General features: G+C 43.0%; 1 protein-coding gene across 6 annotated transcripts in view; it reads left to right on the forward strand.

Moving 5' to 3' along the window:
• The first annotated feature begins 2,092 nt into the window (after window positions 1–2,092).
• The window catches only part of AFF2 (ALF transcription elongation factor 2), a 491,015-nt gene continuing 479,996 nt past the window's right edge, over window positions 2,093–13,111 (forward strand). For 4 of the 6 annotated variants that reach the window (XM_055106903.2, XM_008957891.5, XM_003806823.4 and 1 more), the window contains exon 1: window positions 2,093–2,600. In XM_055106903.2, coding sequence (XP_054962878.1) covers window positions 2,554–2,600 — 47 coding nt within the window. In that variant the 5' untranslated portion in view covers window positions 2,093–2,553. The remainder of the gene's footprint in view (window positions 2,601–13,111) is intronic. The other 2 variants (XM_008957882.6, XM_055106904.3) reach the window with 1 other exon arrangement.

Here is a 13,111-nt window from a genome sequence, read left to right on the forward strand (position 1 = left end):
CTGGCATGTTATTTTTTTTTCTATCTTTCCCCATTAAATACAATTTTGTGAGAAAAGTAAACCAGAAATAAAGTGACCATAATCACCATTTAAATGTTAATTGTAGATGTTCTGGCTTTCCTCTAAGGATTTTCAAGCAGATCAAGTACTAATGCTGGCAACGATCATCAGCAATCAAATCCAATTTGAGGATTTTTTACTGAAGGCATAAAGGTTGGGGGCCACAGATCTGAGCGAGGCCGTCCTTGTTGCTTTAAGGGCTCTCAGTCCAGGGCTGAATACTAGAATTCCATGAATAAATAAGGCACAGAGATAATTTGAAAATCCCCAGCACCATTTTTGCCAATAACTGTTTCTCCATAGAGTCTTTTTGACCAGAGGAGTTTACAGGTAGCCAAATCTACAAGCCACTTTGAGATGTAGTCTCCCCTTGGCTGCCCACTGGTTGATTTTCCATCAATCAACCAGTATCTGTTGAGGACTTGGTCCCATGCAAAGTAAATAGACATCTAAGCAAAGTCCCAGTGGATGCTTGAGTTGCAGAATCTTAGAGCCTTGTTTCTCTATGTTAATGATGTGCTTTCTTTGCCCCCGTAAAACAATGTGAAAGAGACCAGACCCTGGGCCCCTTGTAGCTCAAATGCTGAAGTCATTCATGCTTGGAGCTGAGGCACCTTCTACTGGCTCCAGCCCTGGAAGAGCTTCCCAGGTTCTAGGTTCTAATCTGGGATCCCCCTCTAGGGGAAATATCAGATCTTGAGCATTTTAATGTCTTAGGGTCTCTGTTTCTTCAGGAAAAAAATGAAGTTAAAAGCTATTTGGATGATTTTGGTAATATGAGATAATACTGTAGAAGCATATTCAAATAGAAGGGAGAATGTCAGAGAAGTATGAGCCAGAGGGCTGCTGGGTGTTTTATGGAGAAACTGAGGCCCAGATAAGTGACTTGCTTGGAGTCACACACAGAGCTACCGGCACCCTGCTCTGTCAGGGCTCAGTCAACTGTCCTTCCCAAGAGAGTTCTAGCCTTAGGATTTGAATAATGTGCCAATACTATTCCCTCTGTATAACGACACGAAGAAGGCAAATTACATGCCTAGGACTCCAGAATGCTCATGTCCTGAAATGCCAGAAACCGGTCCCGCCCCTTCCCACAGACCTTTCTCTGCACGGAGGCCAGGGAACCTTTCCCTCCAGGGAATTGGCTAAAGGGATCCACCCCTTCCTGGACCAGAGGTGGAGGTTGAAGGGAGTAGGAGGCTCGGTTAAACCCTCCACGTGCAGAAAGAGAATTTCAGGCCAGAAGGGAGACGGGCAGCCGGTGCGTGGGATACTGGGCACACACCCAGTGGTTTTCCCATTTCTCAGAGGAGGAGCTAGCAGAAGTCTTTTGCTCAAGGCACCTGGTGACCGTGCGAGGAAAGTGACAGTGGAACCCAGTTTAACAGTGTCCTAACCCCGAACTCAAGGACCACGCAAGGGCAGTCATTTGTTCCTATCCTTGCTGCCCACTGAATCCAGGGCCTATAGCTCGCTGACCTACTAGGTGCGCGCCTAAAGGCATGCCTGGAGGGCCTGGGTGCGGGCACGTGGAGCCACGGGGCTGGTGAAGGTGACCGCCTTCTCCTTCCTGGACCCGCGTGCTACGCACTACAGACCTGAGGGATGCTCAGGCCCGCAAAGTTTGCTCCACTACTCGGGGGCTCAAGGAGCTGTGCTTGAGGTGGCAGGGGGCGACCTTCAACCCCACGGCTGTTTGTGCTGTCTTTTCTAGTTCAAAACTAATTCCCAGTGGTGGGGGTGGGCTGGGCTTCAGAGAGGGGTCCCATTCCCGAAGCCCGCGTCCTGGTCCCGCCAGCCCACCTCCTGTATCCCTGCCACGGCCCCTGCGTCCCGGGTCCGGGTCCGGGTCGTCAGCTCTGTGGCCGCTCCCACTAGCTGATTTTGACAGTGGGGGGTGGGAGAGGGTTCCCGAAAGGCAGGGGCGGGCGCGGCGAGCCCCTGCCAGATCCGGGGATGATAACGTGCCTGCTCCATGTCGCGGCTTCTAGCTGTCCAGGCTCCGCCCCCTGTGAGTGTGTAAGTGTGTGATGCTGCCGCGGCCGCCGCCGCCGCCTGTGCAGCCGCTGCCGCCGCCGCCGCTGCCGCCCCGGCTGCCGCGCCGCGCCGCAGCCTCTGCCCCGGCCGCCCCCGCCGCCGCCGCCGCCGCCGGCCCGCAGCCAGCCAGGCGGGCGGCCCAGCCCGCCTGAGCCCGCAGCGGCTGCCGCCGCAGCGTCGGGTCGCTGGGTGCGCGGGCTACCGCGGACCGAGCGGACCCGAGTGGGCGACCAGGCGCTTGCCCGCCCAGTGCCACTGCCGCCGCTGCCTCTCCGGAGCACAGGACCAGACACCTCCAGCGCCCGCCGCTGCTGCCGATGCGGCCCGGACACTTTTAGCTGGGCGGGAGGGCTGGAGAGCCGGGCCGCCGAGAACCGCCAGCGAGCTGTGCCGAGAGCCGCGCCGACCCGCTGCGATCAGGGACAGGCGCCCGCCCGCCGCCGCCGCCTGGCCGCTATGGATCTATTCGACTTTTTCAGAGACTGGGACTTGGAGCAGCAGTGGTAGGTGTTGATTTTTGCCTTCTCCTTTGATGAGCGAGTCTCCTGGCGAAGTCTGAGGTTTTCGCCTTTGTTAAGAGGAGCTGGAGCTGTCGTGGGGGGCGCCCCGGACTCCCTCCCACTTGCTCTCAGCCACCTCTGGCCCCGGCCGCGCTGACTCCTAGGTCGGATGCCGGGGTGGGGGGAGGTGCGGGAAGAGGGAGGGATGCGGACCCGAAAGCGTCGCTTTGCGCTCCAAGTCTAAAGAGTTGCATTTGGCTCACATCGAATTCGGTGCCGCCCGAGGGCTGAACCGCACGACCTCCCAGGAGCTTTTCTCTCGGAGCGGCTTGCCGGTCTGGCCTCCTTGAGCCCCGGATGCCGCCCGCCCGAAATGCCTCAACTTTCCAGGTGCCCAACGCCCGCGGCGGGCCATGGGGGAAAGGCAACGGCCAGGTGCGGCCAGCAGCCCTCTGCTTCCTTGGTGGCCACCGCCCCCGCTGCCGCCACCTCCATCCCTGCGCTGCGCGGCGCGCACACCTTTCCTTCTGCCGACTCAGCCCAAGTTCCCTGCACTCCCGGGTGGAGCAGAGGCTTTGGGGGCCACCACTCAGGGGACCTTGGTTCGGGGCCGACTTCGGCGCTTGGCTTTCAAGACTGAGGGTTTTTGGAGTTGGCCCCCCAAATCCGCAGCTCTGATGTCAATGCACATTTAATTACCGGCTGGACCCCCTTCGGCCTCCCACTGGGAGGCAGCCGTAGTTTTTTGTAATGGACCTCCAGCTCAGATTCAAAGGTTGAGTCAGCTCTTCACAAAATACCCTAAACTTGTCGCTGAGACATTTTGAAAGATGGTAGAAAGGTGACTGGGGACCTGGAAAGTTGTTAACTCTCTTAGAGATGTGCGTGCGCGTGTGCATAAATACTGATATACATATCTATTAACTTTTCAAAAACTTCACCTACTACAAACATTATCACAGTTTATTTGTCATAATACTTAAACGTATCAGATTCCCCCCGCAGTCTAAGGAATTAGATGGGGAGGGGGCGCAGTGGTAACCCCTTAAAATTGCATTCTTGGTTATTGCCTTTTAAAATGTATTTAGAATGATCTGTAGTACCTACCAATAGTGCGAAATCTTTTGCAATGTTAAACTACTAGCGGCCGTTGGTTATGAATGCTGTGTATTTTTACAAGGATTTCCCCTGTTGATGTGATATTTTAGGCAATTTCCTTCTTTAAAAAAGGGTCATATGCTTAGCCAACAGCTTCATTATGCCAATCATGCCTCCTTTAGTTGCAAATCCAAGATAATCAGAACTTAAATACATTTTATTTTACAGCAATTCCGGATAAATCCTTGAAGCACAAATTATGCTGTATCAGTATTAATCTATAAGGCGTTTTGGATACCACGGTTTTATCAGCTCTGTAGAAATACATTGTTACATTAAAAAATGCTGTTATTTGAAAGTAAAAATTACAATAAAATTATTGCTCAATTAGATATTATGCTTCTGCACACAGCCTTTACTCTGCTTCACTAATTTATTTTGCAGACAACAGATAACCATAGCACTCTATTTGCATACAATTTGCCTAATATGTGGTGTGGGTTACATCGTTAATTTAACAGACATTGTTATAATTAATTTCATGGGTATAGTTCAAATGTTAAACATATACAAGGCATTAGGTTTTTAGAAACATGTTTTTTATATTAATTCCGGTTTAATCTTATGCATATGCAATTGCATATTTAAAGGGAATGGACTCTTTTATGTTTGATTTCTTTAAAAAAATGATAGGCTCCCTCACCCCTGTGGGAGGCTTTCTTTTTCTTATCTTAAGGAAAATGCAAAACCTTTTTTTCCTCCAGATCCCTAACTGAGACATATCAGTTAAGAAGCATAGACTTGGACACTTCGTGAATATTATGTGAAATACTGATTAATTAGTGTAACGCATCTGCATAAATAAGCCTGTCCTTTCCCTCTGTACATGATCCAGGAAAATTTCTCCTTCTTACTGCTTGTGAGTGGCACACTTCGTTATGCATCTCTGTTTATAAACATTTGTAATGTGGTTGTGCTTTTGTGTTTTGTATAGCTCCACAGAGAAAAGGAACATAAATGTGACAATAGTGGATGAACTAAAAAGCTTGACATTGTCTTGAGTGGAAATTGGTACCTTTCCCACTTCTCTTTGGAAGTCCAGAGCATGCCAGTTACGTGTTCATTATATGTTTACTTCCATTCCTTGGGAGTAAATAGCTACTTAAAGTGATGGCCTCCACTCCCCATGCCCCCAAGCCCCCAGGAGGGCCAAGAAAGGAAAAAAGACCAGCCAAGTTAACGATCTTATTTACCTTGAATTTATTCTTAACATTCACTTGTGGAACAGTAAGCTCTGAGCTGTCTCTACTGCAACCCTAGATGTCTGACAATAAATGGATCAGGACAGCTTAAAAACAAACTCATTTTCCTAGACATAATGAAGAAAGACTTTACATACACAGGCATATGTGTTATTTGCGAACACTTGACTGTAGTAAACAAAAAGTGTGTGCCCATTTATAAACACACACATTTGTTAGGGCAAATGCAAATGGAAAGGATGGGGTACTAATGATGCTGCAGTGTGCATGTTATGTGCAGTGTTTTGGAATGCTCACATGCCTAATGGAAAATACCACTGGATTTCACAAACTGCAAGAATAACTTAATGGGTCATGCTCTGGACTCGATTAAAGGGCCAAAGCTCAAGTTCTTTAAGATTCTTGGATGAATGAGCAATGTTCACCTGAGTCTGAATTTAATATAAACCATTCTGTGAAAGAAAAAAGATGGCACAGATGTCTGTCTGTGTGCATGAAAGACATCACTTGCTCTTAAAGAAAAAGATAAATTTTTAAAAAATCAAATTTCTTCATTTAAATCATTCCATAGACTTGTTTTTGGTAACCAAGTAAATGAATACTTGAGGTGACTGAAGATCAGGTAATGATGTCATTAATCCCCATTTAAGAGGGAAAAAAAGCAAATTCAGAGGGTCTACAAAATGTACAGCCTTTCAGTTCTGTAAGCACCTCCCACCCAGTATTGATTAGGTATTGCTTTGTGACAGGCCAAGGTTCTTTGTGGGGATGCTTACCTTTTCTTCATTGGAAGGAAGGAAAGGAAAGAAAAGAAAGAAAATACAGAAAGGGACACATTCTTAAAAAAAAAAAAAAGAAAAGAAAAGAAAAGAAAACCACCGTGATAGCAAAATCAGAAGGTTCAAAAGCCTAGTTAAAATCGTAGTTAAGTGATTGTGACAGTGGCTGGCTTCTCACTGCAAGGGACAGCATCAATTGTTTGTAGTTTTTATGTGATGTCTCACAAATAGCCTAATTAGAGGCAAGCTTGCAAACGGGCAGTTATACAGGAAGAGACTTAAACTCACTAAACTGTTATATAAATAGAAAGTTCAAAGGTCTGTGTGGGGCTGTCAAGGCTGAGAAGGGGCCATGTGCCGGCCAGGCTTCTCCTCCTCCGGTAAAGGCAGCCCCCAGGGCCTGCCCCAGCAGTCCGAACTGCACTTTCCCCAGTTTTCTTCGACCTTGCGAGGGCGGGGCAGTGCCGGAGAAGGGGCGGGGGGCTGCTTTCTAGACAAAAGTGAACTGTTTCAGCTCCAGCCGGGCATGGCCCATGCACTGCAGCAACCCGGCTGCCTCCTCCTGTTCTGTGCGCACAGGTCTTCCGAGGCCTCGTTAGCTACAATCCTCCAGAAGAGCGGAACAGGACTGTTTATGGATGGGAAGGTGTGGGAGATGGGGGGAACACAACCTTTGCCAACTTGGAGATACTAGGGCTGTGGTGGGGTGGGGGGAGGGGAAGTCCTGTTTTGAATAAGGCCTAGAGATTCCCAGCATTTCTTGTTCTCTACCTCCATCCATTTATCTTTCCCGTTTTCCCTCTGTGGTCTCTTAAAAGGGAGACTGCCTATGGTCTGTTTTCTTTGCTAGTACAGTATGCATTCTCCCGTGTGTTTGAGCATTCATTCAACAAACCATTTTAGGTTGTGTTTCTTAAGGGAATGTGTGGGTAGGAGAAATTTAAGTTGGTGAAATTCACTAGTAAGGTCTCCTCCGCAACTCCCCAAACCCTCCAAAGAATAAAAGCTATCTCAGTACATCTTAAGAGGCACATCTATTGGACACGGAAGAAAATTATCTCATGGTACAAATCAGTTTAATGATACATGAATTGTTTTGCTAATGATTCAGTCAAGCATTTAACAGCTTTAAAATATACAAATCAAGGTAGAAAATGACTGCCTGGAAAATGAATCCATCATTATAGACATGAATGAGATTCCATACATTTAAGCATCCTGTAGATGGATACAAATTATATTGTATTTAAACATGCTAATTATTGTTGAATAGAAATGGCTTTAATGTACTAACCTTTAACATGAAATAAATGCCCGTGATTCTTAGCTAAGATTATTTTTGCATGCAAAATTTGCACTTATTTAACATAATTTCAAAATTGTAGAAGTCCAATGAAATGGCCTTCTCTGGAACAATTTAGAGCTGTGGCCTTAAGAGCTTGTAACTGTAGGTCATACCTCAAAGGGGAAAACTGCCATATACTTGATTAGCCTGTCATGTAGACAAAACAATTTTTGCTGCAGTGACTACATTTTTCACTTGTAATTTTGTTTTTCTTTTTCTGATTGCTGTTGGATAAAGAGAGATTTCAAAAACTTGCTTACTGATAAATGGAAAGAAATGTTACTGATTAAAGAACTCAAGACCAAACTTGAAGAAACCTTTTTGAGTGTGTGTGTCTGTGTGTGTGTGTGTGTGTGTGTGTGTGTGTGTGTTTTACCTGTGGTAGAACTCAACATTATCATTGCTACTATAATTTGAGTGTTTACTCTGTGCCACAAGCTTGGACTAAATTCTGTAAAGACTCAATTTCGTTTAATCCTTCCAACAACTTTCTGAGATAGGACCTGTTATGATCCCTGTTTTACAGATGAAGCAATGAAGTCACACAGGTACTCACTCAGTGATGCAATCCAGGTTTCAGCATAGATGGAGCTGACTCCAGAGCCTGCATCATCAACAACTGACGTTTTGTCTGAACCTTTCCAACATGTGGAATGCTCTTCCACATGCTATCTCATTTGATCATTGTGAGTTAGAATGTTCAGGGGTTCTTGCCATTTTATTGAATGGCAAATTCATTCTTAGAGAGGTTGTGTGACTCACCTAAGTTCACACAGCCTGTTGGTAGTAGAGCTTGCTCAGAAAAATCCTCATCTGCCTATTTCCAAGTCAGGTGCCTTTCCACAAAAGATCATTGCCTATTATTTTTTGTGTGGATCCGAATATTTATTTAGCCGTCACTGAAACAAATGGATTGGATTGTGTATATTGTACTTGTGGAAAAAATCTGTGGAATTACCATGTAATTTGACCAGCCATGGAACTCTGCTTTTTCCTTTTAATTAGAAAGAGAACAGTCTATATACTGATACAATCTCTTAGCATGTCATTTATGGATGCCCCCTTCATGAAAATGTGAGAATGGAAAATTATATATATATATATATATAAAGGAGACAAATCTCAAGTCCTTGAGAATTGTTCATTTAAATCTGAATGCTCAAATTTTGAAGATTTGATACTTGAACATAAAGAAGACCATGGTCTATTTTTTGGCTCATTTGGAGCCTCAAAACTGGAGGTGGGAAGTTGGTAACATTTCTTTCCAAAGCTTTCTAATCTTACCATATGTATTAATTGATTGGACCCTCACAATAACCTTAAAGATTTGCTAGGATTGATATTTTAGCTTCATTTTGTAGATAATAAAACGGAAGTTCAGAGAGGTTAAGTTACTTGCCTGAATTTGCACAGTAGGTGAATAGTCTTAGGATACGTGTTTGTTGCTCTTTTCGCTGCATCACCACTGGTGCATTAAGTTGTTAATATTTAAATATCCACGTTGCTTCCTAGAGAATGGTGTGTCACCCTCTGGCATCATTTAGCACAGTGTTTTTCCATCAGAGGTACTCAATAAACATCTCTTGATTGATGTTACAGTCACATTCGACTCAAAGACTGTTCCATGCAAATGCAGGTCTCTTTCAAGGATAGTTACTTACTAAATCCTAGTGATAATACTGTCCCTCTGCCTGTGTGATTGTATATTAGTTATTTGTAATTCTTTTCATGTCTCTTAGCCAGTCTGATCTTTTTGCAGAAAATAAAGAGAATAACCAATGGATACAGAAGAAGATTAATAGGAAAAGGCAAAAATAGTATCCATGTAATTGGCATGTTTTTAAGAAACAGAATTTCTATGAATTCCAAGATATGTTTAGCCCAAAAGAAAAACAAGAGGAAAGAATATCTTTTAAGGTACAGCATTATAGGAATTAACGGACTGGTATTGTGTCTCAATCTGCATTGAGAACATTAATAAAGAATGTGTAACAAAAATCTGAGGAAAACATGAGTGGTCGGAGGGTTGGGATTCCTCCAGCTTTCCTTGAGTTTCAGTCTTTATGACTTGTATTTCATCATGAGAAGGCTGTTTTTCTACTTAACTGTAGCAGATCCACACCATAAATTATCATGACTGTTAAACAAAGGTCCAGCCCTGGGTTCTTCTAATGTAAAACTTTTATGTTACACTTTAATGAAATTTTATATGCATGTTCAAAGCAAGGCACACTTTACACCGTAGAGAGGGTGATGCACTGAATTGTTGAATTTATTTTGAAGTAAATCTTTTAGATGACCTTAGCGTCTAACATCTACCTACTTACTGAGCTGAAAAAAAGTTATCTGAGAGCTGAAAAAAATGACATGATTTAAGCAGAGCTGACAATAGCACTATAGCTAGAATGTGATTTTGATTATGGATTGCTTACTTTATGGGATGCTGTTTTTCAAACATACCTGTGTATTTTGCTTCATTTGAAAAATAAAATCAGCTAATGTTTCAAAGTAATCTTTGATTTGGTTCTTCAGTAGGTACGTTCTCTTATATGAAGGTGTAAAAGCCACACTTTGAGGAATAAGCTAAGGAAACAAGCTTTGTTTTCATTACAAAATCAAAATCACTCATCTGTTTATTTTTCCAATGCTTCTTTTGTTGGAGAAATAAAAGGCATTACTTCCATCCTATGGAGAACAGTTTGTTTTGTTAGATTTCCAAATAATAGTTCTCTGCATCATCTACCATCTTCAATGAAAACCAGATCTCAGTAGCAGATACTGGTTCACTTGGTGACCTTTATTAAACCATTTTCCTGGAGTCAGTTTTTGTGTTTTGTAGGCAACGTATCTCCTGGAAATAAATAGCTTTGAAATGGTTTCTTTTTTGTATAAGTAAAAAATAATATGCTACTTGTTTTGTAATGGTGCTGAAATTGAAATCTCAGCTTTAACAATCATTGGAAGAAGTTGTTTGCTAAAATTGTGATGTCTTCTTGGTGTTTGGGTTTCTAGTATGGTTTGATCAAACCAACCAAGCAGATGGAATGTGTTGTTATAAGGTCATTTTAACCTGTAGACTATGGCAATATGTACATGACAACCTGACTATCTGTTGAACAATGAAAAATGCAATTACATAGGCTTTATTTCCCCCTTCAGGATGTCAGCCAACCAATTTTTTAATGAATTAATTTTCCAAAGGACTGATTGTTTTCATGCCAGGTCGGCACAACCACAGTGACTAAATTAGACTCAGTGTGATGGATGTTTCTGATGAAGTGCCGTGGAGAGTTCTCATCAATTTGCTATTATTTATTTGCTGCCAAGGTGCTTGGCTTTGGTGTGTAGACGTTAATCAGGTCGTAGAAGCTAGAGTTTTAAGGCTGGAGGGCCCCTTTGGATCATGTGATCCAAACTCCTCATTGTACACATAAGGAGACTGAGGCCCAGGATGGGAAAATAACTTGCCCAAGGACATCCAGTCAGTAATTGGCAAAGCCGGGTCAGGAGCCCTTGTACCCTGGTTCAGTGTTTGTCATCTCTCAAGAACTGTTTGTATTGCCTACCTACTCTGTGCCCAACACTCTGCTAGTCAGTCATTTTTAGGGAGAGATGAAAGGACCGTAGAAGATGACCTCCGGCCTCACAGAATTTACATTGGAATGTATAATTAGAATTAGGGAAATATTATGACATGGACTGTAAGTAAAATAGGAATTCTGGGAGAGAGAGAGAGAATGCAAGCTAAGTAGGCAAAACAGTCCTGGTCAAGGCCCATGAAACTCTTTTATTACTATTAGTGCAGTTCAGAGTGAAATGGAAATCCAGACATTTTTATTGTTTAGGGGACCCGGAGCATTGAATACTCAACATAAGACAATTGACTTTGGACTCTGAATTATCTGGTTTGACAGTAGCTCACATTCATCACATAATTGCCTGAGTCCTCTTTTGCTGTGTGAATGGAGTATTCTCGTTAACACAGACCAACATTTGCTGAGGGACAACCACAAAAGTCTCCCAAGAAGAGCTTTGGAAACATTTGTGCAAACATTCTTCAAAGAAATACCAAATGAACATGTGTTTTTTTCTGAAATAATTGAAACAAGTGTTTGTAAATTGGTACAATTGCTAGCAAAATGGCCATCTTTCAAAAGAAGGGTATATTGTAGCTCTTGAGATGTTCACAAATACATTGTTTCTTTTGCTCTTTCTCCTTTTCTAAAAATATAATTAACTATTTTGTTTGTTAGGTGTGTACCAATATTTTACCATTAGAATTTCTTTTTTCCTAAAAAGTGAGTTGGTGCCTTCGTACTGTGTGAATTGTGTTGACATCTGTGTTTACGATTAGCTGTTTGGCCACCAAGTAATTCTTTGCCTGGCTATGTCATTGTTCAAATCTCAACTCTATCTCTGGGAAGCTGCTAGTGAGCAGCAGACCTCCTGCTTCCTCCGTCCCTCAAACTCCCATACTCCTACCCAGTCTGTTCAGATGCCTGTCCTCTGTGCTTTCATACCTTCCTGAGCTGACTTCCACCTGGGCTGGATCCTGCTTTCTCCCTTCCCCAACTCTTCCCATGCAACTTTGTTGTTGTGAAAGATGAGAATGTGTCTTTTATTTTTGTGTTCCCAGTCCCTGGCCCAGAATAATAACCTAATGCTGCCAGTTCAGAGTGCAGCATCATTCATTTATTCAGTTCATTCAGGCACTATGCTAGTTCTTCAAAATATTAAATCTAGCTGAGAAGACCTAAAAACAGTATTAATAGTAATAATTTAAGCTAATAATTACAGGTAACATTTCCTATGTTACAGGTTTTGATTTGTGTTATCCGATTTCTCTATTAACAGAGCAGGAAACTGGGGCAGAAGGGTTCAGCGACTTGCCCAAGGCCATACTGGTAGTATGTTGCTGAGCTTGAATTAATCCACAGGCCGTGTGAATCCTTAGCTTCTCTGCTAATCTATAAGGATACCCTAGGATAGATGCTATACTAGTGGCAAGCCCTGCTTGTGCTTGGGCGCTATAGTAGACTGGGCTAATGAGGACTTTACCACTCATCCTTAGTATTTACAAATTGGGTCTAAGTTCATTATCAAATATGAGGCATGACTTTCCAGATATCTACTCCAACAAGAGACACATAAGTCTGTTCCTCTTTGGTGTAAGTGGCAGATTCTGATCTTGGGAGGAAGGTATACTGGTTCATAAACCTGAACCTAATTCAAACTTGACAAGAATGTGAGCTCATTAAGGGTGGAGAGTTTTGTTGGTTTTATTCACTGCTGACACTGCAATGCTTAGAACAGTGTGTGGTGCACAGTAGGTGCTCAGTTATTTTTTGGTGAATAGGTAGATGGAATGATAGACAAAAACCTGCTTAATACTTTGTGTGATTAAATTTGTGAAGAGATAGCTCAAGAGGTGTAAGAATGAGGACCAAGAGAAGTGCTAAAATCACAATGAGCAGACAGGTGGGTACAGGTAGGTGTGTTGCCTTGCCTTCTGTACATACTTTTCTGAAATAGGATGCTTATAGAAATGTTATAAATTAAATGTTCTTTATGTGCATCTTACTTGCCAGGAATACCGTAGGGAAGTCTTTGTTGATGAGCAAAATCTCTCCCAAACAGCCCTAAACTTATCAGATTTGTGTACAGCATTTTTAGATTTTAGATTTTTGTGTACAGCATTTTCTTGTCATGAGGTATACCTACATTTAATATCTGCAACAGTGCTTTAAGGGTAATTGTGCAGCCTTAAAAAAAAAAAGGTGTAGTAACTTGTTACCATCCCTGAATTGTAGCTTTCATCTAGTACAAAGGGGGGATAACAGACTTCAACATTTGCTGAGTATTTTTCTCCACGCTTTTGTAACGTTGTCTCCTCTTAGCTAGATGCCCGTTTGCTTAATAGTTCCCGCTTTGGAGGCTAACCTGGGATTTGAATTTTCCTAACATATATTTTTACATTGAACACATTTTCTATTTATGCCTCTGGAGGATTCAAATTACAATTTCATCCCA

The sequence above is a fragment of the Pan paniscus genome, chromosome X, assembly GCF_029289425.2.
Source record: "Pan paniscus chromosome X, NHGRI_mPanPan1-v2.0_pri, whole genome shotgun sequence".
NCBI lineage: Eukaryota > Metazoa > Chordata > Mammalia > Primates > Hominidae > Pan > Pan paniscus.